This window comes from Artemia sp. Qi Xiang Cuo, chromosome 9, assembly GCF_049724085.1.
Source record: "Artemia sp. Qi Xiang Cuo chromosome 9, ASM4972408v1, whole genome shotgun sequence".
Lineage (NCBI taxonomy): Eukaryota > Metazoa > Arthropoda > Branchiopoda > Anostraca > Artemiidae > Artemia > Artemia sp. Qi Xiang Cuo.
Window position 1 is genome coordinate 17,989,423 of NC_142802.1, and position 27,567 is coordinate 18,016,989.

Here is a 27,567-nt window from a genome sequence, read left to right on the forward strand (position 1 = left end):
GTGGGCAGGTTGTGATCCTCAAAGACCTAATTTCCAGGATTTAAAACTACGTTGAATAAAATGGCTATCTCAAAATTTTGATTAGATATGTTTGGGGAAAAGGTGGGCGTGAGAGGGGGTTAGTTGCCCTCCAATCACTTTCGACTATTAAAAAGGGCACTTGCCCTTTGAATTTCCAATCGAATGAGCCTTTTTTAATTTTCCACGACATTGCCTTCTATAAAAAAAAACCTTATATGCCCCCAGGGCATAACTTACAACCCTTGCCCTGAGGGCTGTTGGGGAGTGTCCTCCTCAAAAACATAATTTCTATCTGGAAATCAACTACGCTGAACAAAATGGCTATCTCAAAGTTTTGGTTGGGTGTATTTCGGGAAATGGTGGGCGTGGAAGGGGTGTTAGTCGCCTTCCAATCACTTTCAACTATAAAAGGCACAAGCCACTTCAATTTCCAAATGAATGAGCCCTTTTCGAATTTTCTGCGACAACTTCTTCAATACGAAGTGCCCTGTTCTAAAGGAAAAAATTAATAAATCATACATTGTGCCAACATCGTTGTTATATGCCCCCAGGGCATAACTTAAAACCCTTTGCCCTGAGTGTTGTGGGAGATTGTCCTCCTCAAAAACATATTTTCTATGTGGAAATCAATTACGCGTGTGGAAACAAAATGGCTATCTCAAAATTTTGATTGGATGTGTTTGGGGGAATGATGGGCCTTGGGGGGGGGGCTAGTTGCTCTCCAATCACTTTCGACTATTAAAAAGGGCACTAGCCACTCCAATTTCCAATCGAATGAGCCCTTTTCGAAGTTTCTACGACAACTCTTTTGATACGAAGTGCCCTGATGTGGAAAAATAAATAAATAATGCATTATGCAACATCGTTCTTTACTTAGGCAGCGCGATTGCGCTGCCTATGATGGGCTTTTTATTCCAGCTTTTCAATAAAAGGCTGTAAAAAAAACTTTAGGATGCTCAGATGCAGGTAAGCACCCAGGATTTTTTCCGCGGGGGGAGGGGTTGAAACTAAAAAAATCGAAGTGGTCAAATTATAAGAATAAATTTTATTTAGTGATGCGAACAGATTCAAGAAAACTTAGGACTTCAAGGGGGTGAGGCCCTCCCCCTGTGTACATCCCTGGCCTGATGATTTTTTTTCTAGGAGACTGAATTATTCTGTCGTTCAGCGAAATAAGGCTACATATACTCTGTACAGGATTGGTTGTTGAGGGCTTGACTAAATGAATTTTGTTCTTTTTAACATCCAAGTTTAACGAACTTAGATTTTCTGAAAAAAGCACTGTCTTTTCTGTAAAAATACCAGGTTAACGTTCGTATGGATAAGCTCTTGAAACATTGGACAAATACGCTGCATCTGTCCAGCCCTTTAAGCTTAGGTCACACTCCTTGAAAGGCAGCTTTTTAGGTGAAATGAAATTTTTCTTCCTCTAGGTGACGGATTGGTGTTGTATTTTACCGGTAAGAAAGTTTTGCTGAAGAACCTGCTTCTTAAAGCGAAGTTTGACCCTAAGATTGGCCAAACATATTGTTGTTGTTTTTCCAGTCCTCAAACCGGGGAAGTTCTGTTGATGGATTTTCTTTGTTTTCTTCTAAATTATTTAGTTCCCAAGATATGTAGTTTCTGATTTTTGCAAAATCCACTTTGTCATCTTTTATCTCTCCGAGAGATTGTTGATATGATAAAATATTTTCATAAAGAATTAAACAGAAAATAAATACACGGCGCTAATCCCCACAAAGGCTTAATGGCCTGCAAAAAAGGGGGATGATACACGTGCCATTTAACTGATTCGGAAAAAAACAAAAGAAAAGTGGGCTATAAGGATTATAAGATCGCTGAGCAAAAACGATATTTTGATAAAGTATCTGACTCAATCAATCTAAAGTTCAATCAATCTCCAAATAAGTCAACTAAACTCGTGTATTATAGCTTTTTGATGTCAAAACTATTTTGTCGTGTCAAAGATTCGTTAAAAAAATTCTTGCTGTTACAACCAACTGTTGCCAAAACATCCCTATTTCAAATTCGTGGCTACTGCCATGCAGTAACTTCTAGTCCTTAAGTCTACTGACGTTGATATATAACGTATTGAAAGTATTGATATTGAAAGTATTGAATTAAAATTGAAAGTATTATTTTAATTGTTGTAATTGAAAGTATTTGTTGATATTGAAATTGAATATTGATTCATTGATGTTAAAAGTATTGAAACTACAAATGTTCTTCGGACAAAATCATAAAAAAAACAACTAAAAATCACAAATCAGGTTTCTATTTCAAAGTCAAATACTTAATTTCAATACTTTTGACCTTGTATTCAATCTTTGTAAAGGATCGGAGCTTCAATGTCTATATAGAGGGTTATCAACGTCAGTAGACTTAAGAACCAGAAGTTGCTGCATGGCAGTAGCTACGAATTTGAAATAGGGATGTTTTTCGTTCAATATTTAGTAAATGTATCATAACCAAGAACTGATTTTTTTTTCTTGCTGTTACAACCACCTGCGTTTTACACTACTTACTTGACTTAAGGCTCCTGCCGCGTTGGGGGCGGCGTAAAGAACGTCGCAATTCTGCTCCTCCAGGCTGACCGGTCTGCTGCTATTAGTGGGGCCTCGTCGACAGCAATGTTAGCCATCTCTAGGAATTTGTTGAGGCTATCCTTCCAGCTTGTTTGAGGTCTGCCCCTCGGGCGAGACCAGCCATGAGCTTTAGCGTCAAAATCGTAGACTATTCGGGCTGGGGTTGTCGTCGGCAAACGCAGGAGGTGTCCGAACCATCTGAAAGTACGGTACGCTATTTGGACGAAGAATGTCACTTGGGAGGTGAGTGCGAGCAACCTTGCGTTGCTTACAAAATCGTCCCATCGAAGTCCCTCAATCTGACGGAGCTGTTTCATCTGGCAGATGTCTATCATGCTGAGGATTGTTGATATGAGAGACCAGGTTTCCGCTGTATAGAGGACTGAGCTTACGGATGCGTTATAAATTCGTATCTTCGTGCGCCTAGATATATGCGGCATACTCCAGAGATTGTTGAGCCTTCCGACGATAGACGAGGCTTTGGAATTCTGCTGCACACCTCTTCCACTATAGAGCCGTCATTAGACAGCACGGAACCAAGATAAGTGAAGTTCTTTACAACCTCAATAGGAGCTCCGCAAACAGTTATGTTCTCAGGGGGCGAGACTGGGCTTGGGGGCTCAATTGCCATTATCTTCGTCTTAAGCTAGTCCATTTTCAGCCCCACCTTTGCTGCCTCTTCCTGAAGGACTTCCAGAGCGTCAGTCAACTGGTCGATTGAGCCAGCAACGAGACCAAAATCATCTGCGAAGTCAGCGTCCGTCAGAACGCGATCTCCAAACTGCAGACCAAAGAGCAGGCTATTTGTTGTTCGTGTCATGACATTGTCTATCACGCAATTGAACAGTTTCGAGGCGGTGGCACACCCTTGTCGTGCAGCGGTTTTGATGCCGAACGTCGTGCTCCGTTTGCCGTTGACTTGGACGCAACCCACGGTCTCTTCGTAAAGCTTTTCAAACAACTTGCAGTATTTGTCTGGTAGACCAGTTGATCGAAGTATCAGCCAGAGCGAGTTTCGATCCACCGAGTCTAACGCAGCCTTGAAGTTCACAAAGGCTACATATGCATTCCTCCTGAATTCCTTCGTCTTCTCAATTAACTGGCGCATGGTAAAGATTTGTTCAACAGTGGATCTCCCGGGCATAAACTCCGCCTGCTGGACTCTCCTCTTTCTTCTGAGGATATTCGTGCATCTATCCAGCAGGGTCATTGCAAAGAGCTTTCCAGGCACTGAAAGTAGCGTTATGCCTCTGTAGTTCGAACAAATGGTCTTGCTCTCCTTTCTCTTCCATAAGGGCAGGATTATACCAGCTTGCCAGTCCTTCGGGATCCATTCTGTGCGCCAAACGACAGAAAACAGCATATGGAGCCAAAGTAGCATCACCGGCCCGGCATACTTCAGGAGCTCAGCAGATATTCCACATACGCCTGCCGCTTTGTTGTTCTTCAAACGTTTTACTGCTGTGTAGATTTCTGATGACGTGAAAGGAGTTTTTGTGTCACGTGTCAGCAGTTCCTGGGTGCTGGCGGCTAGGCTGATGAGTTCCTGGTCAGTCTGCGCTACGGCTTTGGCGTTGAGGAGGCCCGAAAAGTGGTTTTTCTATCGACTGACCAGGGCACCTTCGTCATTGAGCGGCTGGCCATCCACAGAGACAACAGATGCAACCGAGGGGGCTATGTCGCCTGTTAGATCACGGAGATGCTTATAGAGACTGCCAATGTCACCTTTCTTAGCTGCACCTTCTAGCTCATGTGCCTTCCTTTCCACAAACAGCTTCTTGTCTCGCTGTATCAGTTTGTTATGGACACCATTAAGGCTTCTATACGTTGGCATGTCACCGAGTAACCTTGCCTTGCGTCTCTGCTCTATGACGTCAAGCGTATCCGACTGAATCCACGCTTTATTAGCACGCTTTTTCCGTCCAACATTTGCTGTCGCTGATTTCAGGTCATTCTTTTTTAACGAGAGCCGTGCGTTTTTACAACTTTCAAATGGCAGGAGTGCGTCGAAGCGGTTCGAGACATCAATGGCATATTTCGACCGTATCTTCTGATCGCAGAGGCGAGAGACATCGATCTTGGTATTTGTAATCACAAGGTTGTGCATGCTGCAGAGTTGTAGAAGCCTTAGACCATTGTCATTTAGGGAATCCGGAGTAACTGGTCCAATGACTTGTCGCCAAAAGCTGTGGCTGTCGCTCACAGTTGCATTAAGGTCACCCAGGAGAATGACAATACCGTGCGGGGATATCTTAGACAATTCATACGTCAAGGCAGAGTAGAAAGTGTCCTTTGTTTCGGTGTCAGCTTCCTTTGTCGGGGTATGAAAAACAAGGACCGTTATTTTTCCTTGCTTGTGACGGATTCGAGCATTAGCAATTCTATCCGAGACGGGAGTGAATGACAGTAGACACTTCTTGGATTTGTCATCAAGAACTAGTCCGACTCCATTTCTTCTGGTGGTTGTCTGGCCAGACCAGAGAAGGTGGTTGTCTGGCCAGACCAGAGAAGGTGGTTGTCTGGCCAGACCAGAGAAGGTGGTATCCCTCACCAATGCGATCATTTCCATTCCCGACTAGGTGGGTTTCTGTTATTCCAGCAATAGAGATGCGGAGTCGCGTGAGTTCCATCCCCAGAAGCGTCTTAGCGCCGGGCAAATTTAATGTCAATACATTCCAGGTGGCAATTTGGAGGCCGCCTTGGTCAAGCAGATTCAAACGCTGGTCATTTCTCAGTCCAGGGGCAAGCAAGGGTCGTGATGGGATAAAAGAAGGTTGGTCATCCGAGGCAGTTGCTAAGCTATTCGTTGCAATGGGTCTCGGGTGGAAGGTTGCAATCCCAACCGACCCTAGACCTTGATTCTGATTAGAGCCAGGATTTACCTGGATACTGAGAATCCTGGGGTGGGCTCCACCCACCTCATGAGGTTGAGGCCACTCTGAACTGAGCGTTTAGTTAGGGGAAACCCCGTATCCAGAGGTAGGTGGTCAGCAGACATGGTCTGCATCATTCCGGACGAGCTCCTTTCACCTCCATTTTTGGTTCCTCGCCAGCAAGGCCGTACCCAGGATTTTTTTCTGAAGGGGGTTTACTAAAAAAAAAGTTATTTGAAGGGGGGGGGGGGGTCTTACACAAAAAAACTAAAAAACACGTACAAAATTTGTTTATGTCCATTTTTGTTTACCTTTTTACGAGTCAGACAAACATTTCGGGGGGGGGGGAGTTCAAACCCCCTATCCCCCCTGGATACGGGCTTGCTCATCAGTAAAATCTATGTTTTATCACATGTTGCAATTTGAATTACTGCACCCAAAGGGCTTCCCTGTTTGATCTCTCTGTGAAAAAAATTCAGATTAAAAAAAAATCGCTATATGGAAGACTTTTTCTTATTCTAAAACCAGCTTTAAAAACAACTTTTGGTGTTTAAACAGAAAATATGTACATCTGAATGAACCATTAAATTTTATGATCTTAGTGCAAGTTTTTGGTATGTTAGGTTTCTGCAGTCCTACGGTTTTAATGTTATACCTAAGACGAAAATTTTTCCATCAATCGATAGCTGAGATTCAGGTTACCCCATGAAAAACTTTCTATTTTATAAGAATTAATTAAAAAAACTTTTCAACAGAATTAGTTTTTAAAAAAAGTGAAGAACTCCATTAAACCAAAATGAACAAAAATAAAATCAAATAATCTACCAAGAATGCAACCACCACAAACCAGCATCAATAAATAAATGAAACCCAAAACAAACATAAATTACAATAAATAAGAGTCAAACTCAAAACGAGCAGAAATTAATATAAGTAAGATTCTAAACCCCAAGCTGCCTAAAAGCCAGAATATAATTTGTACTTTACTGAAAAAAAATTCAAATGAATTTACTGCAAAAACGTGCATTGTCAATTTAATATATATATATATATATATATATATATATATATATATATATATATATATATATATATATATATATATATATATATATATATATATATATATATATATATATATGCTGATATTTATTCCTTAAAATCTTAATTGATTTTTGATTTATTAAAGTTAGAAAAGTGAAAAAATTTTCATTTTTTTTCAGTAAATTACAAATTATATTCTGGCTTTTAGAAAGCTTGGGGTTTAGAACCCTACTCATATTAATTTCTACTCGTTTTGAGTTTGACTCTCATTGGCAGCGCAATAGCGCTGCATATGATAATAATAATATTTTATTCAACCCTTCTTAACAAGCACGAAATGCACTTGAGTACAAAAATACAGGAAAGTAAAAAAAAAAATGAAAACACTAAGTAGAAAAAAGACGCGAGAAAAATAACCTCTCAGCTACTTAGACAGCACCATTAAGCTATACGGTTAAGTGCAGAGTCGACAATATTTTCTCGACGCTTAGCAGACCTGTCCACAAGCTGATCCACTTTTGAAGAAGTATCAAAAATGCCATATCTACTCGAGATGTTCCGGTTGCGAGTCCAAAGCGGCAACTAGAAGATATTTGCAAAAACGGAAGAATATAAAAATTGTTATGTCGTTCTTTAAGATACAGTCTAAGTAATACCATTATATGATCTATCCAAAAAGTGAAAATCCTTAAAAATTTTCCTAATATGCATGCCTGAATAAAGAGATTATACGCTTGTTCGCTTTGTGTGTACTAAATAGCACGAAAATGGCTCTCAGACCCAAGAAATGATCACTAATATACATTTATGGCAGATAGTGTACAATCCTTTCTACTCAGCTTTTTTTGGAGAAATCTGAAATTAATGAATCTAACGATATAAACACATTGTCCTTTTGGTGCTGGTTATGGCCGTATGTAGGGGCGGCTCTTGGGGGTAAGCGAAGTAAGCGGTCGCGTAGGGCCCCTTGAGCAAAGGTCGCATCTCTAACCTATAATGCCTTTTAATACTCATCAACTTATATGAGTTTTGAATTTTAATTTAACAGTTGAGTATGCAACATACCTTTATATACACGTTTAGACATCGACACATACACACATTGTGCAGGTTATTTCCTTTCTGAACGAAATATACGCAGTTTACAGTGTGCCTAAAAAATACCGATGTTAACAATAATGAGTTTAGAAGCGACTTAAACAGTTTTTGCGTTTGAAAAGAAGCATTTTAGTTTGAGGGAATGTGATAGAGTTCGTGAGGTAAATGGAAGGAAAATGTATTTTCATTTATTTATGGTGATATTTCCTAGTGCCTATAGTTTTTGAACAGTGCAAATATTCTATCAGTTATTCTTATTATTGCAAAATGACCACAGTTTAGGGAATTTCAAATTAAAATTTCTATGTGTTTACAATTCAAATAATCAAACCATATTATTTAGTCATTTCTATTGACCGGAAATACATAACTATGTACTGTGTCGTCCGCGTGGCGACACGGGATCCTGAATCGGAGTTTCACCTCTCATTCACATTGCGTTCGTTACATTGACTTAAGTGACCAACTTGAACTGTATTGCTCTATTTCGATTTGTTAGTGCTAGGCCCCATTATAAACAAGTTATACTTTATGTCAAGTAGTAAAAAGCCTTCGGGAGCATATAACAGGAAACTCCACAGAATTTGACTAATGCTAACCATTGAAAAATTCAGTACTTTGTTTTGCCTGCAAACTGTTTGGCAGTGAAAACTCCTTTCTTGCCTGTGACCAAGGTTATTCTGATTGGCAAAACTTGGCCAAGATTTTGAACAAGCACAGAAGTCCCCGGCCCAAATAAAAAATTGTCAGTTTTGGCGAGAATTATCCCTAAGCTTACGTCTGAACAAAACTATTGATGAAGAGAAAAATAATTATTGGTGGATAAATAGAATTTTGGAACCAAGTTCTCAAACGTTTATCATGTATAATACCGTTTTTAGGAGTTCAAGGGCTTGCGTTTCGAGGGAAAAATTATACTCTTCTTGTAGAAGAGGTTGCAAAGTTTGATGGTTTGATGGGCGAACATGTCAGAAGGAAACATGTACATTACAGTTTTAATTTGTTTAAATATTCATTGTCTTTATTTGTAAAGTATGATCCGTAATTCATGTGATGTTAAATTGAAAACTAAACAATCACTTTCCGAAACTTTGCTTAATATTTTATCGATGAGTAGTTAAACTGCTTAAGCAACGTAATTGAAAGTAGTTGAACAACTTTTACTGGATCCACTAATACCTTTGAAATATCTTTAAAATATTATTAAAATAATATATCTATAATTGAAAAATATTCAACCAAAATATCAAAAATGTTTTTAAAGTTTGTCTTGAAAGGATGTGTATGCTCTAATTCAAAGTATGTTAATCAAATAGTAGTCAAGTTAGTCGGGTTAGCAAGATGGATATTTTTTATGGATGTTGCGGGACACTCCTTGCTATGCGCATCTTATGTTTACGTATAACAACGTCTCAGAATTTGTCTATGCAGATTTCCTTCTTTATTCTTAATACATATCTACTGCTTTGTATCTTCTAATCCTCTTAGATCTTTATACACCCGCATTGATATAGTTTGAAATCCACTAGGGCCCTTCGCTGAAGGGTACATGAAATTTTGGGGCCATTTAGTTTTGCAACTTTCTAACTTAGTAAACATAAAACTTAGATGAAAAAATAAGTTTCTTTCAGAAAAAGTTAACACTTGGCTGATAGATAACATTTTGTCTTGCTTGTACATCAGGCTCATTCCCCCCAATATATTGATAGCAAGAACGCCCTATGAACATTTGAGACTTGGCTGGCCAAAATTTTGGCCGTGTGGTTGGCACCGTAAACTTAAAATCCTATGTCCGTAAGGGCAGGGATTCCAGTCCTGCTATCCCTGATTGCTTGGTTTGGAACGGGGTCAGCGGTATGACCCTGCAAGCTCAGCCAGAGTCGGCCTTGCTCCAAGTGACGCACGTGGAGATATCTGGGGGGGGGGGGGGGTGACACGGGAAGTGTCGGATGATTTGCTCCCAACCATGCATTACGCTCCCAGCCGAAGGCAGAGAATCAGGATATCGGTACCTGCGCTACGCAGACCTTTGGTCAGCAAGCGTAAATGTTTTTTGTTTATGTCTGATAAAGTAAACTCATTATTAGCCCTACCCCATAAATGTCCTTGAACAGTACATCTTTGAAACTACTGCTGTTTGCATTGATGTTACTTAAATCTTGTTTGTTTATATGAAATTCCATTTTCGTCTCTCAGTTGGGAAGGTTCAACAGATTGGACATCTGTGTCCAAAGCTTACATATAGCCACCAGATTATTCTGATAACTATGCTCAAACAATGTATGTGGCTTCCCCCCCCCCCTCTTCTGTGTCTACAAGATACGCAAAATAGATAAATCATTCAAAATATGGCGTTTTGTCTTGCAACAATGCCTTTTCTTCAAATCTTTGCTCTCCAATTCGTTCAAAAAAAAGTTCCAGGCTTGCTTCCCCCCTCCCTCTAGAAAATTTATGCGGGTGCTTATGCCATGTGTAGCTAAAAAAAAAATTTATTAAATGTCTATCTATAGAAGCGTGAAAGCACTTAGTTAATAAATAATGATGCAGGTAAAGTTTTGGTCGTGCTTTGTCACTGTGCCTACTAGCTGTTTGTGGATGGCTGCCAGTATTAAATGACAAAAAATAAACCAGATTTTGTTTTGGCTGTTGTGTAATTTATTTGTCTGGGTAGGCCTTTCGCCTAATTAAAACTTTCCTAATATTTAAATATTCTCCAATCCCTATCGAACAATTGCTAACCTACAAAGATGCCCTCAATAATTTTCCCTGGGGAGGGGGTATAAATACATACAATTTTAGAAGAGGATAGCATGCGAAAAATCTTAGGTGGAGGTTTTTTCTCTTTTATTCTTGATCGCCCAGGGAGTAGGGGTTGTGGTTGCCCTTTAGTCCACCCCTTTCGTTATAGTTGTGAATATTTTCTTCTTCTTTTATACCTACGATTTGGTGGTTATTCACCTAAATGTCCTAAATTTTGAAAGAAAATTTCTACAAACCCCTTTTCTTCTCGCAGACTGACACCAAGTTTTTCTCCAATCCAACCAAGTACAAGAGGTTCAGTGCTGATTCTAATTTTAATGTATCTATCATCTTGTAGACTAAATACCCATTTTTTTTTTTTTTTTTTTTTTTTTTTTTTTTTTTTTTTTTTCTCGATTATTAATAGAGAATATTGTTAAGTTTTAAAAAAAGAACTTTATTAGTTTGGAATCTAAAACGATATTTTATTGATCGATAATGTATACATTGTTACATTTGTATAAATTGTAACGTTTAAGCCAAAAAAGTAATAACAATAAGTTAATTTATGCAAATTAAAAGTAGTTAATAATTTTTAAAGTAAATTTATTTGACAGAAGATTCCTTTTGTTTTTCAGTTGTTTTTATTAATTAAACAAAAAAAAAATCAAATGTAAATTGTCATGTCGAATATTATCATGAATATCTGCATTAACAAAAAAAAAGAAGAAAAGGTTATAGTCCCTATTGAGATCGGACAAGGCCGTATCCAGTATTTTTGTTGGGGGGGGGGGGTGTAAAAAAATAAAACGCATCAAAAATTAGTTTATATGCATATTTATTAGTTTTTTAAGAGTCGGACAAAATTTCGGGGGGATCAAACCCGGTAACGTTTGTCCCACTACTAAATCTGAAGCTGTGTATGTTGGCAATATCGAAAGGAAAAAAAATATGCTAATCATTTTTGATACAGCAATTGTCTAGTTTTTGGTTTACGTTAAACCCAGTGTTTGTTTCAACCACACTTTGCAAGATTTTGTTTCTGTATTTGGTATTGCTCTTAAGCGGTGTTCACACACGTCCCTAGTGGACCTACGTGCCTAGACTCGTGTCTGTCAAGACGTCAATGTAGATACAACTCCCGTCCAGATGTTATTCTATGCTTGGCTGCCACGAGTGACAGGCAAGCATGTAGTTCAAGAGTCTGAAGATATGTATCATATGCGCTTAAGTCTGGCGTTTCCGTATGTTCATATTGTTCCAGATATGATACCTTATGCAAGAAAACTTGGCGGAGAATCCTGCAATGCCCTCTAGGGTCGAAAACCATTCGACGGGACTATATTTTTTCCTTCTATTATATGTTTTTCCTATTTTTAAGGGGTCAGCTTCTAAAAAAGGGATAGAATAAAGATCCTCCAGGGTCATTTATGGCACATCGGGCATCGAATCAACGTTTCAGTCGCATGGAATTTTTAACAGGAACAGTAGCAAGCATGTAGCTGAACTTTGCGGCAGCTGGAATCGAACCCTGTATCCATGTAGAGAATCAATCCACAATGTTGCCAAAGGGTAGTGAAGGGCTTCTTCGAGAAGAATTTTTTTTTGCACCAATGGAAATGTCATCTTTTGACATTGTCTCAGATTTGCTACCCTTTGCGAGAATACGTGTATAAAGTAACCCCCCCACCCCCACCCTTTAAGATTGAAGATCTGTATTGCTATTTTTTAAAGGGGGCAATTTCTTCCAGAAGAATTTTCTGCAACTACGAGTTTTCATCTTTGTTCCAGATATGGTAACTTTTGCAAGAAAAGTCTGTATGTCTGGCCGTACTTCCAAGCAAGCAAGTGCATGGCCAGACACGCATGTTCAGGCATGAACACATTGGTACATCTGCATGTCAACGCCGCTTCAGGAAATATTCTTGTTACTGTAAAAATTTAAGAATCAGTCAAAATCTCTAACACTAAGAGAAAGTCAAGCAAAATCTTAGTTAGAATTTAAATCCTTGGCAAAATTTGATCAAAATTTAGGAGTCTTTCAAAAACTGTATCGAAAGGTTAAAACTATAAAAAATCCAATCAAAACTTTCATTATAATTTTAAAATATTTAAGATTCAATCGTTTTTTTTTTAATTTTGCTAAAAATTTAGGAATCAATCAAAACTTAAAAAAACGTCTATCAAAACCTTATCACAATTGGAATTTTTGATTAAAATTTCGTTTAAGGGTCAATTGAAAGCATCATCAAAAGCTCTAAAATAATAATAAAAAAAATATGTAAAACTAAATTTGGTCAAACTGGCTGGCCGCCTTTTCATGATCTTAAATCTGTGATATTTTCGTTTTTTTTGTCTCTCTCTCTCTCTCTCTCTCTCTCTCTCTCTCTCTCTCTCTCTCTCTCTCTCTCTCTCTCTCTCTCTCTCTCTCTCTCTCTCTCTCTCTCTCTTGATGGGTCTCTTTCTATTTACTTTTAGTGGGTTAAAAATAAATTATCATTATTATTAACGGATATAATCAGAATGTGTACAAGCGTAATAGATGGTCTCTAAAATGTATATCTTTTTTCCAGTAAGCAAGCAGTTTTTGATGGCAAGAAGCCAATTCGTGGAGGAATACCCTTTGTCTTTCGTAAGCCTTTCCTTTTTTTTCTCTCTATCTAGAAAATTAATTGCCAAGAAATCATCGGAAGTTATTTGGTAGTAATTGCCAAATATCCGAAAACTTTTATTTCTGTCAATTTTACCTGGCCTGAGAAATAATTATTAACTTAGAAGTGAAAGTAAAATTTTCTGTCGATTTGAGAATATACTATAGAAAATGTATTGGAACGGGCGACAGTAAAGGTTGAGTAAGAATTTGATAATCAAAATTGTGAAAAGTATTCTTTTGGAAATTAAAAAAGAAAAAAAGCAGTTGATAAATGAGGTTCTTTTTTTAACGAAGAAAAACTTTCAAAATTCTGAAATATATTTATATATATATTCACTTCCTATATTTACTTTTTAAATTGTATAAATTACTTTTTACTTCGTATTTATTTGTTTATTATTTACGTTTCTATTTATTTGTTGAATGTGGAACGCTACTTAAATATAGACAAAATATCTACAGAAACTTTTAATTATATAGAAACTGTTTGCCGCTATTGCTCATTTTGAAGGGTCGTTATGTATGTTAAAAAGTCCTTAGGACACGTTTAATAGAAGCAGCCTTTAGAAAATATCACATAGTCTTCGAAGGCAACAATTTTTTACACAGTTACAAGACGAAACTTACAAATTGGGCGAATACTACGGTAATTATGAAAATTATGGGAGAAATCGAAAAACTGTCAGGGCTCTAATCGTGAAGGAAGAGAAAGGGAATTAAAGGGCTTTTTGGTTGTTGTACAGTGTTGGATGGTGAACGTTTTTTTAATTTTTATTGTTGTAACTATATTCTTAGGAACAATTTTTCTTCTGACCGGGTTGGAATTCTTGGGCCGTTTCCTAGGTTGAGAGTCTCAGTTTGTTTTCTTTTTCAGGGGGTGAAGAGGTTAGATATTAGGAAGGCCATTTATTGTACCTTGTTGTGGTATTTCTTTGTTCATCAAATGGAAGAGATTTAGATTCGTCGTCTTCTGTAGAAGATTAGGGAAAAAATGATTTGTTCAACCTCAGATTAGGCAAGATTAGGCCATATTAGTTTAGTCAATATTGCACCAAAATTTGTGTTCTTTATTGCTACCGTAAGGTTCGATTAGCCACAAAGAAATTAATTTATAATTTATAACAGTGCTCTTTATTATTATTATAATAGATTCTATGAAGAGTAGGTATTATGACTGGCCATAATGGGCAGTGCTGGACTAATATTATGAATCCAATAACTAACAATATGGGACTAATTCTTTTGGCAATAGTATTGGATCAACAATATGAAATATCATAGAACTAATAACAATTTGAGGTTAATAGTATGTGACTAGGAATAATAGTAACCAATGTTATGTGCCTGAAGAATGGGACTGATAGTTTAAAAAATAATAAAATAACTAATCGCGGCAAAAAGTTACAATTTCTTGGCTAAATATATTTTAATAATTGCCATTCTCCTTCAGTATGTGAAGGAGAGTCTCCACTCTCCTTATGTGACAGGCTGATTTTAACCGTATCTCCAGAGTCTCCTTTAGAATAATTCTGTTATCAATCAATTTACGGTTTAAACAGGTTGCGGCCGTAATTCAATTAGTATAAAACATTATAGGTCTATTACCGGCAGTATGGGTCTACTGGTATGTGACTAATAATAACCAATAGTAAAGGACTAGTTGTAATCAATAGTGTAGTACTAATAGAATACTAAATTATTGGACTAATGCCAATAGACTAGGACTAATAATGTACAAATAAATAATGACTAATCGCAGCACAGAGTTACCTGTGGCCGACACAGCAGCCCAAAAGCTGTGTCAGTTTCTTAGCTATATTTACCTCAAGTGTCGCCACTCTCTTTGAGTACTTTATGCCAGGAAGGTTTGAACCATGTCTCCATGAGAGGCTAACAGTGTGGGGCTAATAATCAATTATATAGGATGAATAGTGACCAATAGTATGGGACTAATAGAATACAAAAGTATAGGAACAGTAGCGTAAAGAAATAATAACTAATCGCAGTATTAAGTTATCTGTGGCCGACACAGCAGCCCAAAGCTATGTCGTTACTTGACTATATTTACCTCAAGGGTTGCCACTCTCTTTGAGCATTTGGTGACAGGCAGGTTTTTAACCGTATCTCCTAGAGTCTCAAGGCAAAGCTATAGGATGGGGCCTATATAATACTGTAGGGCCTATATAATACTGTAGGGCCAATAATCAATGGTATGGGACTAATAGTAACCTGGATCCATCGTTTACAATAGTATAGGATTAACGCGCTAGTATGTTACTAATAATAGTTAATATAATCGGATTAATAGTAGCTAATAGTATGTGAGCAATAGCATGGGCTAATAATCACTAATAAGCTACTAATGGTTGCCAGTAGTACGACACTAATAGTTTACAGTGGTATTGGACTAAAAGCAATAGTCTGGGTCTGAAGGACACCCTAGACTGTTCCGTCAATCAATTGATTAAAGCGTGATTGACCGCTTAGGAACCCATAGAGCCATTCAAAATTTCCATTAATCACCATCAATGCTTGACTTAAGCGTCAAACAGGTTCCTAGACGGTCAATCATGCTTTAATCAATTGATTGACGGAAGCTTTTGATCAAAATGATTGACCGCCAGGGTGTCCTTAATAGTTTGTGACTACTAACAACAGTGTTGTGGGACTAATAGCTGAGAGTGAGAGAGACGGAGAGTGAGAAAGAGAGAGAGAGAGAGAGAAAGGAACCATTAATTAGTGACTAAGGATTTGGGCCGAATAGACAACAGTATAGGACTAATACAAATAGAATAGGACTAATAGTAAGCTACATTATGCCATAGTATAGAATTTGCATGGGTTTAGCTTCAAAACTGCTATATATAATTAGCACAAATTTTAAATTAGCTGTAAACTAATTAGTTTGAATTTGAATTCTCAGTAGCATTAATGTTGAGGGAATAGGCAAAGGATATGGATTTCTTACTAAGATTTCTTTGCGCTCGAAAAGTTCTCTGCAAATTAGCCGGATAATTGTATGTTCATTCCTTTTATTTCACAGGCCAGACAGAAGATGATCGAGTTTATGTTACATTTTATTGAAACATGCGGTTTTTGTGGTTATCCACATGTATAAATAAAGAATTAACAATGCATAAATTATCAAGGTATTAAATTACTAAGGAATTTAAGAATTGTCCTGAATTTATTGATAAAAAGTTTAATTAACAATTTACTGTATTTTGGTTCTCTTCGTATAATGTTGTGTTGTATTATGAAACCACTTTTTAAAACCTTGGGAAAAGAAACTGATTTCAGATGCTTATTTAATTATCGGTCTTTTTGTGCGCCTTGTCTTTGATTGGCCACGCTAAAAATAACCATAGTTGTACGATATTTTATCAAAAAACTCGGTTTTTGACTATACTACTACTAATACTACTTCTAACAATTCACTGCAGTACCCAGCGACCTGAAGCCAAGACAGCTACGTACGCTCATTCTCCATCCCAATCTGTTAAAAATCTCCCTCTTTACACCCTCACAGGAATCACCCATTTCCCTTATATATTTCCTTACGACATCCTCCAACCCCATGAATAATAGTGATAATTGAAAACAAGGGCATCAGTTGCGCAGAAGGGTCAGCGGGATACACTCTTTTACCCCTTCCCTTATGTTGTGAAAAATGCCCTTTTTGGTATATTCATTTAAAAATAGCTTTTTTTGGTATTTTCATTGAAAAAACAAATAAAGAAAATTGCCCTTTCTCCCCTATTTTGAAATAACATTTTGCTCTTCTTCCCCTATATTTTCGCGAAATGACGTACCTGATTGAAAACCCATCGAATATAATAAGTGTTCAATCATGGAATTAGAATAGGGAATAGGGGAAAAAATAGGGAATAAACCGAATAGGTTATTCCAAAAACCGTAACAATGAAAAATAAATGAATGAAATAATAAAATAAAAAAAAGTACAATTTGAAAAGCAGACTTTTCCGTTCATGCATTAAAACTGCAGAATTTTAGTTTTTTCCGAATTAGCAGTTTTTCTACTGTTGAATTTGAGTCAGCTAGGTTTTAACGCCGAATTAGGATGTTATTTTGTATCCATGGTGGCAATTTAGGAGGCAGTTGGTAAACCAGAAAACAAAAAGAATTTTGGATATTCCATGCTTTGCCACTACTTTTGACAAAGAGCTGTGTATATACAGTGGTGCCAATTCACGAGAATTTAGAAGGGGGAGTGGGGGCAATTGTATTATCAAATCAAGAGGGGGTGTTTTTTATATTTTTTCCAATTTTTGATGAAAATTCCAAAAAAGGTATTTTTCAATGAAAATACCCAAAAAAGATTTTATTTATCTAGATGAGGAGGACTTAGTAGACAATTTCTCTGGAAAACATCTAGCAAATCTTCTTCCGTTTTTCGGAGCGCCCCCGCTTCAGAACCATGCTTGACCACTGTCATCACTGTAACTTTCAATATTCTAATCTTGGCCCTCTTATCTTCCTATTTATATACACTTTTTTCAACTGTGAAAAAACACTCTGAGCCTTGAGTATTCTACTTTTAACAAATTCACTGCTCCCAACGTCTTTACCAATAATACTACCAAGGTAAGTGAAGCTGTCCACCTGATCAATCTTTTCGTTACCCAATGTAACTCTTTCATTTTCATTTATTCCTAGCGTGAGCGACATTGTCTTTTTAATATTAAGTTTTGAACCTATTTCAGTAACCTAAACTCGCAAAACATCTAAAACTTCATTCACGTTCCTCGTACTTTCTGATAGGTTACCTAAATCATCAGGATAATCTAAATCCAGGAAAGTTTTCCTCCCCATTTGATTCCGTGTTCTCTCATCGCCTTTCTTTTATTACTTTGCACAAAGTTCAGCAAGATGATCCATTTTAAAGGTAATGGATGAGGACTCTGCTTAAATTATGATTGAATTCGAAACCAGCTGCTAACCTCATTTCCTACCTTAACCGTAGAAGTTTTATTTTCGTACATTGCACTAATCACTTGAATGTATTTGTCTGGTATACCTGACAAGGATAAAACCTTCGCTAAAGCTCTTCTATTAACAGAATCGAATGTTCGTTCATAATATATAAAAATGAGAACCAAAGGGGTTTCATAACGCAGGCACTTCTCAATTATTAACCCAAGAGTGAAAATTCGGTCAACACATACTCTATCCTTTCTAAAACTGCACTGTTCTTCTCTTATTGCTTTGTCTACAGCATCTCTCGGTCTTAAAAGTATCACATTGCTAAGTAATTTGCTACCTACAGAGACCAGGCTAATGCCTCGATAAGTACCACACTCACTCCTATCATTTTTCTTATACAGTGCTAACTTAATCATGTTCATAGTCTTCAGTAACTTATTTCCAACCTCAGAGCCACCATATATGAGAAACTCATTTAACACAGTATCAGCACCCGGGGCCTTATTCTTCTTTAATCCTTTTAGAACTGTAGCGAATTCTTCCTCACAAAACAAATCTTCCTTCCGATGCAAGGCATCACAAACTTTCCATTTTCCTTTATGTCTTTTCCTGCAATTTATCTCGGTTTAGCAAATTCTCAAAATGTTCTGCCCATCTCTCTTTAATTCTTTCCTTATCACTAATTGTGGCCCCATACCTATCTTTAACTGGGCCTTATCTGGATTGACTACTCCCTCTCAATTCATTAATAAGCCAGTACAATATTTTACTCTTTTGTCGTCTAGCTGCATCTTCTAGATCCTCGGCAATTTGATCCATGGCCTCCACTTCACCCCTTCTTAGTTCATATTTTAATACTTTGTCAACTTTCTTTAGATTCATCCTGTTTTCATATGATCAGTCACTCAAATAATTATTGTACGAGCCCCTTCTCCTTTCTATTAAACAAAAAGCTTTTTCACTAATATTCCTAGCTGCGTTCCTAATTTTCTTCCTTAAGACCATCAGCAACTTCACAAATTGTTTTCTTAAGATTATTCTATTCATCTTCTACATTGTCAAATTTTAAACGCTTCAGTTTTGTATTCTACTGTTCCTTGAAAGTTTCTCTCAAATTCTCGTCCTGGAATCTACCAACATAATAACTTCCTGGACGTAATTTCCCTTCCGAAATTTCAGGTTTAAATTAACCGTAGACGCTACTAGATGGTGATCTTTACTTTTAACATGAATAACAACACTCCTATACACCCCTAGTATCTTGTATTGATCCTTTCAGTATTCGGTTCACGATAACATAATCCATAAGGTTTGCTGTGTTACCATCATGTGAATACCACGTTAACTTATGGGCCATTTATGACCAGACACTGTATTGGTTATAACAACATTGTTATACCTACAAAATTGCAGCAGTCGCAAAACATCTAAAACTTCATTCACGTTCCTCGTACTTTCTGATAGGTTACCTAAATCATCAACATAATCTAAGTCCAGGAAAGTTTCTCCTCCCCATTTGATTCCCTGTTCTCTCATTGCCTTTCCTGTGCCCTTTAAGACATATTTCATCAAAATAATCCGTATAAAAGGGGATATAACACTACCTACTTAACTCCTGATTTAATACAAAACCAGCTGCTAACCTCATTTCCTACCTTAACCGTAGAAGTTTTATTTTCGTACATTGCACTAATCACTTGAATGTATTTGTCTGGTATACCTGACAAGGATAAAACCTTCGCTAAAGCTCTTCTATTAACAGAATCGAATGTTCGTTCATAATATATAAAAATGAGAACCAAAGGGGTTTCATAACGCAGGCACTTCTCAATTATTAACCCAAGAGTGAAAATTCGGTCAACACATACTCTATCCTTTCTAAAACTGCACTGTTCTTCTCTTATTGCTTTGTCTACAGCATCTCTCGGTCTTAAAAGTATCACATTGCTAAGTAATTTGCTACCTACAGAGACCAGGCTAATGCCTCGATAAGTACCACACTCACTCCTATCATTTTTCTTATACAGTGCTAACTTAATCATGTTCATAGTCTTCAGTAACTTATTTCCAACCTCAGAGCCACCATATATGAGAAACTCATTTAACACAGTATCAGCACCCGGGGCCTTATTCTTCTTTAATCCTTTTAGAACTGTAGCGAATTCTTCCTCACAAAACAAATCTTCCTTCCGATGCAAGGTATCACAAACTTTCCATTTTCCTTTATGTCTTTTCCTGCAATTTATCTCGGTTTAGCAAATTCTCAAAATGTTCTGCCCATCTCTCTTTAATTCTTTCCTTATCACTAATTGTGGCCCCATACCTATCTTTAACTGGGCCTTATCTGGATTGACTACTCCCTCTCAATTCATTAATAAGCCAGTACAATATTTTACTCTTTTGTCGTCTAGCTGCATCTTCTAGATCCTCGGCAATTTGATCCATGGCCTCCACTTCACCCCTTCTTAGTTCATATTTTAATGCTTTCTCCACTTTCTTTACATTCATCTTGTTTTCATATGATCAATCACTCAGATAATTATTGTACGAGCCCCTTCTCCTTTCTATTAAACAAAAAGCTTTTTCACTAATATTCCTAGCTGCGTTCCTAATTTTCTTCCTTAAGACCACCAGCAACTTCACAAATTGATTTCCTAAAATTATTCTATTCATCTTCTACATTGTCAAATTTTTAACTCTTCAGTTTAGTATTCTACTATTCCTGGAAAGTTTCTCTCAAATTTTCGTCCTGGAATCTACCAACATAATAACTTCCTGGACGTAATTTCCCTTCCGAAATTTCAGGTTTAAATTAACCGTAGACGCTACTAGATGGTGATCTTTACTTTTAACATGAATAACAACACTCCTATACACCCCTAGTATCTTGTATTGATCCTTTCAGTATTCGGTTCACGATAACATAATCCATAAGGTTTGCTGTGTTACCATCATGTGAATACCACGTTAACTTATGGACCATTTATGACCAGACACTGTATTGGTTATAACAACATTGTTATACCTACAAAATTGCAGCAGTCGGTAGCCGTTATTATTTTCCTTTTCTTTACTAAATTTACCTAGGCTAGGATACCATCTATTTCGGTTCAAACAAGGTTTTTGAGGGGCTTGGTTTAGTGTCCGAGGAGCTACAGACTCGCGTATGTCTTGTTTTATAATTTCAGTTCAAACACGCTGCGACATGTTTGCCTTTCTGCTAAAAAGTGGGCCATGGTATGTGGGGCTAGAGTTGATAGTGGAACCACTTGCCTACTTTAGTTCCCAGTCATATATATTACTGATTTTTGCACTATTCTAGTTCAAACAAGGTCCAACATGCCCACCGAGTCAGTCCACAGCTTGGACTTAGCCGTCTTTACACTGAATCAGGACTTCAAACGCTTTCGCACCGCCTCACCGAAATTCTGTAGCTTAGGCGTAGATCGGTTGGAAACATGGGTGGAATGTCCCAAATATTTTAAAAGTGACATTTGTGTTTCAACCATGAAGCCATGTTGACATGGGATTAGAAGAGCTACCACTTTTAAACCTCCATTATTCTCATTCCCACTTTGTTTCCTTTCGAATGATGCCCGACGTCATAGTAGTCCGACAGCCATCCTCGGTATTACCTATGAGTATTAATAATACCCGTATTACCGATCTCAAGGTTTTTGGCCCATTTAATGGAATTGAGCACTCTTGACCGAGAGTTTTCTGTTTTTTTTAGCTTTGAGGCCTCCTTGTCTTAGGGGATACACTTCAAGGGTATAGAATTTCAAGCCAATGGAACACAATATAATGTTTTTGTGGAAGTTTCGCTGGCCCAGGGCGTACGCTTCCCCTTGGCCCAGGGCACATACCCTCTAAGCTGATCAAAACAAGAAATTCCAATCATCGAATTTAATCCGAGGACGCCTTTTGTTTTGGTTTGGAAAGCCAATTGTAGATTTCATGTTCATCGAAAAATATTCTAAATATGGTTACTCCTTTTGTCTGGGCTAATCAAAAATATTCAAGTGCAGTAAATCCTTTTGGTCTGAGTTGATACGGCTGAAATTTTTCAAGCCTTGTTCATTTTTCAATTTTTCAAGCCTTTTTCAAGCTCCATTCTGTCTCATAGTTAAATTCGTTGCAAGAATCTTACTTTACCAAGCTGCGACATGTCTACCTTTTCTATCGAAATGCACTTTGGAAGAATAGGCCACTTGCATGTGGGGTTTCAGGAACTGTATAGATCATGTCTGCCTGAAGGTGCATCTTTTTTTTGATAATTCTTAGTTAAATCGTTATCTAAAAATGTTGATCGGATGCTATGTGGAACTATCGGGCCCCCAGGGGATGAAAGAGGAACGGGAAAGAGTAGTTGCTTCCTTCTTTTACTTTCGGCGGGAACCAGGCGAAGAACTGTTTTGTCCAGCACCAATGGACCTTGAAATTACATCCGACAACTACTTTAATCTATCGACTGCAGTTTCCCTCATGTTCTTCAGCCAGTCCCTGCCCCACCTCCAACCATGTCTCCGGAAGCATCCCACAGTTCTGGGTCCTCTTTTTGAAACCGAATGTTTTTTTCTGTCCTCGCGGCTGCGGTCTCTAGAAGGGTTCTGGCTTGTAGATAGCGTACGACATACTTGCATATCGTACCTTTGGGGTGACGCAAAGTATGACAAAATAGCTTAAGGTGACGCGTTTTGGTGACGAGAGATATCTCTTCAGACTGACCGCAACGGCTTCTTAATTCGCTATTGAGGTTTCTAGACCCCTGTTGGCTCGAAGTATGTAACGATTACAGCGGTAATTAAACGTGTCCAACGCTGTCGCTTCTTCTTTCTTGAGTGATTACTCCTCGTCGTGTTTAGTATATAGTGTTTCACGCAAATTTTAATTGGATGCTTTGTAGACTCTGACTTTGGTTTTGTCGAGATTTCATGTCTCGCCCATAGCGCCTTTTTAGATTCGTGAAGGCTCCCCACGCCTTTGGTATGCGGGCAGAAATATATTTTCTAATTCCACCAACTGGTATTGCGTACAATAGACACAAGGTATTTGAATTTTTCGACATTTCAATTGAAGGGTAGTAATTGTCCTCTAAATACTTTCGGCCTCTGAATATGCCCCTGGAACTTTCGATTTCCCATCGAATGGGAAATCGTTTCCCATCGTTTATTCTTCTTTTTCTTGTTTGGGTTCATATGGAGACACTTTCACATAGCTTCATCACCGGATTCAAATTTTGGGTCCTTTGGCGGGCTGTTCCAACTGAGATAGAACTTCGCGTCTGGTATTACCAAGCAGAGATCTATCTCACTGCGCCACCACAGGGCAAACCCCTTAAAAGTTTCTACTATCATTTTCTTCTATATAAGTGGCTGGGAAATACAAAATTACGCTCAGACGACACACTGCTCTTTACTTAGTCAACGATAAAACGTTGGCTCTGCTGTAGATCCACTTTTATTTTTACCGGTTAAGAGTCTACAGTTCTTCAATTTTCTACCGTTTCATATTGGAGTATCCGTGAGGTCTCGTTTCACTGGCCTGTGGGCTATATTTTCGCTGAATGAACACATGATTATAGATTAATAAAAAGAACTTAATTATAATGGAACTTTTCTGTTTAAACACTTTTTTTATATGCTAATGTAAGCTCCGCCTTTGATTTCTGCTTATCTAGACTTATCACATAGGATTGTCTTGTCTGAAAGTGGATAATTTGACGAATTATGACACAGATTTAGGCCTCTTGGTGTCATGGGTGCCCACAGGAGGCTGTTGTGTAATCTCTTCCTCCTCAGGTCAGAAATAAGCGTAAAAAGTCATAAAGATTATCGGTTTAACAAGATTTTAAAAAACTGCATTTTTAGGTAAAAAAGGGAATGGTTCCAATCGTTTTGGGTAGGAAAAAGTGAGAGATAGAAGTGGGGGGGGGGGTCCAACCAGGTATACATGAAGGAATTTATATTGTAAAGTTCAGTTTGAAAATAAAACGCCAAAAAAAGGTGATTCACTCAATGAAGAATAGGGAATTATAGTAAAAATCTCAAGGTTTCGGGGGAGGGAGGGACAGACAGTATGACGTCATAACTGCTGCTCAATATTCGGCTTTTTATTTAGGTTTATTTTTGAATATTAATGACTTTAGGATTATTTTCTTTAAATAGAAAAAAAAATCATTCAGAGATTTTAGGCGAACTAAATTTTTCTTGATATTATCTTAGAATCAGAGGCAACGCTATAGCGTTGCGTATAGTAAAGGCAATACGGCTCCAATGTTTTATTATTATTATTTATTTTTTTTTTCCCAGAGGCACTTCATATGGAAGGGGTCGTCGTAGAAACTTCAAAGGGGGCTCATTCGATTGGAAATCGAGATTTCTAGTGCCCTTTTTAATAGTCGAAAGTGATTGGAGGGCAACTAGCCCCCCCACGCCCATCATTCCCCCAAACAGATGCAATCAAAATTTTGAGATAGCCATTTTGTTCAGCATAGTTGATTTCCAGATAGGAAATATGTTTTTAAGAAGGACACTCCCCCACAACCCTCAGGGCAAGGGTTTTAAGTTATGCCCTGGGGGCATATAAGTTTTTTTTTATAGAAGGTGTTGTCGTAGAAACTTCAAAAAAGGCTCATTCGATTGGAAATTCAAAGTGATAGTGCCCTTTTTAATAGGCGAAAATGATTAGAGGGCAACTAACTCGCCCGAGGGCAGGTGTTGTAAGTTATGCCCTGGGGGAATATATAGTTCTTATTGAATGGATGCTCGTAAAAACTCCAGAAAGGGCTCAATTTGATTGGGAATTAAAAGTTCTGGTTCAGTTTTTTAGAGTCAAAAGAGATTGGAGGAGAACTAGCCCTCCCACGCCCCTTTTTCCCTAAATGCATCGAATAAAAATTTTGAGATAGCCATTAAGTTAAAAATTGCTCAAAAGTCAGATAACAAAAACTCAGGTGTCGTCACAACCCCTTAGGGCCCGGGGGCAGGCGTTGTAAGTTATACCCTGGGGCATATATTGTTCGTATAAAAGGGATGCTCGTATTAACTTCAGAGAGGGCTCATTTGATTGGAAATTGATGCTTCGAGCTCACTTTTTTAATAGTCAAAAGAGATCCGAGGGCAGCTAGCCCCCCCCCCCCTCCCACGCCTTCTTTTTCTAAACCCATCTGATGAAACTTTTGAAATATACATTTTGTTAAAATTAGTTCAAAGGTCAGATAAGAAAAATTCCTTTGTCGACGCAACCTGCCAGGGCCCGGAGGCAGGCGTTATGAGTAATGCTCTAGGGGCATATATAGTTCCTTTGAAAGAGATGCTCGTATAAACTTTGAAAATGGCTCATTTGATTGGAAATTGAAAGTTCTTGTTCACTTTTTAAGAGTCAAAAGAGATCGGAGGGCAACTAGCCCCCCCCCCCTCATCCACGCCCTAAATGCATCACATAAAAATTTTGAGATAGACATTTTGTTAAAAATAGTTCAAAGTTCTGATAACAAGAAACTCTGGTGTCAAAACAGCTCCTCAGTGCCCGAGGGTCAGGGATGTAAATTATGCCCTGGGGTCATTTATGGTTGTTATGGAAGGGATACTCGTATAAACTTCATAGAGAACTCATTTGATTGGAAGTTGATAAGATAAGATAAGAAAATTGTAATTCACTTTTTAAGAGTCAAAAGTGATTGGAGGGCAGCTAGCCTCCCCCTACACTCCATTTATTTCTTCCCAGAGGCACTCTATATAGTAGGGGTCGTCGTACAAACTTCAAAGGGGGCTCATTCAAATGGAAATCGAGGGTTCTAGTGCCCTTTTTAAGAGTAAAAAGTGATCAGAGGGCAACTGGCCCCCTCCTAAGCCATTTTCCCCCAAATACATCTGATAAAAATTTGAGGTAGCCATTTTGTTAAAAATAGTTCAAAGATCATATAACAAAAACTCCCTTACGTATGGCCATTTCGTTATAAATAGTTCAAAGGTCAGGTAAGAAAAACTCATGTTCCGACACCCCCCCCCAGGGCCCGGGGAAGGCGTTGTAAGTATTGCTCTGGGGGCATATATAGTTCTTATGGAGGGTATGCTCATATAAACTTCGGAAGGCTCATATGATTGGAAATTGAAGTTCTCGTTCACTTTTTAAGAGTCAAAAGAGATCGAAGGGCAACTATCCCCACCTCTCCACTGCCTATTTTCCTCAAACCCATTTGATAAAAACTTTGAGAGAACCATTTTTTCAAAATTGTTCAAACTTTAGGTAACAAAAACTCCGGTGTAGACACATCCCCCCCAGTGCCCGGGAGCAGGAAGTTTAAGCTATTTCCTGGGGCCGTATGTGGTTCTTATGAAACGGATGATCGTATAAACTTCAGAGAGCGTTCATTTGAATGGAAATTAAAAGTTGTAGTTCATTTTCTCAGAGTGAAAAAGATCGGAGGGCAACTAGCCCCCTCATGCTCATCATTCCCCCAAACAGATGCAATCAAAATTTTGAGATAGCCATTTTATTCAGCGTAGTTTATTTCCAGATAGAAAATATGTTTTTGAGGAGGACACTCCCCCACAACCCTCAGGGCATTGGTTTTAAGTTATGCCCTGTGGGAATATAAGGTTTTTTTTATAGAAGGTGTTGTCGTAGAAACTTTAAAAAAGGTTCATTCGAATGGAAATTCAAAGGGCTAGTGTCCTTTTTAATAGTCGAAAGTGATTGGAGGGCAACTAACCCCCCTCTCACGCCCACATTTCCCCCAAACACATCAAATCAAAATTTTGAGACAGCCGTTTTGATAAATGTAGTTTTAGGTTCTGTAAACTAGGTATTTATGAATGACAACTCCCCCCACAGTCATCAGGGCAAGGGTTGTAATCTATGCCCTGGGGGCATATAAGGTTTTGTATAGACAACATTGTCGTAGAAACTTCAAACAGGGCTCATTCGATTGGAAATTTAAATGGCTAGTTTCCTTTTTAATAGTCGAAAGTGATTCTAAGGCAACTGACACATTCCACGCCCACCATTTCCCCAAACACATCCGATCAAAATTTTGATATAGCCATTTTGTTCAACGTAGTTGAAAGTTCTAGAAATTATATGTTTTAGCAGGACACTCCCCTGTCCTGCTAAAAATAGTTCAAAGATCATATAACAATAATTCAGGTGTCGACACAACCCCCCAGGGCCCAGGTGCAGGCGTTGTAAGTTCTGACCTGGGGGTATATATGGGTCTCATGGAAAGGATGCTCGTATTAACTTCAAAGATGGCTCATTTGATTCGAAATTGAAAGTCCTAGTTAACTTTTTAGGAGTCAAAAGAGATCGGAGGGCATCTAGCCCCCCCTCAACTTTCTTTTTTTTAATAGTTCAAAGACCATATAACGAAAACTCTGGGACCGACACAGCCCCCAGGGCCCGAGGTCAGGTGTTGTAAGATATGCCCTAGGGGAAAATATGGTTCTTAATGAAGGGATGCTCGTAAAAACTTCAGAGATGGCTCATTTGATTGGAAATCGAAAGTTCTAGTTCATTTTTTAGAGCCAAAAGATATTGGAGGTTCACTAGCACCCTCCCCCCCTCCACGCTCTTTTTTCACCAAATGCATCCAATAAAAATTTTGAGA

The 27,567-nt window shown here is 38.0% G+C and overlaps 1 protein-coding gene across 2 annotated transcripts in view; it reads left to right on the forward strand.

The window, feature by feature from the left end:
- Positions 1–27,567, forward strand: part of LOC148948386 (uncharacterized) — a 148,980-nt gene that overhangs the window by 43,264 nt on the left and 78,149 nt on the right. For both annotated transcript variants that reach the window (XR_016142218.1, XM_089094320.1), the window contains exon 3: positions 12,934–12,992. Coding sequence is in view for 1 of the 2 variants with exons in the window: in XM_089094320.1 (XP_088950446.1) it covers positions 12,934–12,992 (59 nt within the window). In the remaining variant the exon portion in view is untranslated. The remainder of the gene's footprint in view (positions 1–12,933; positions 12,993–27,567) is intronic.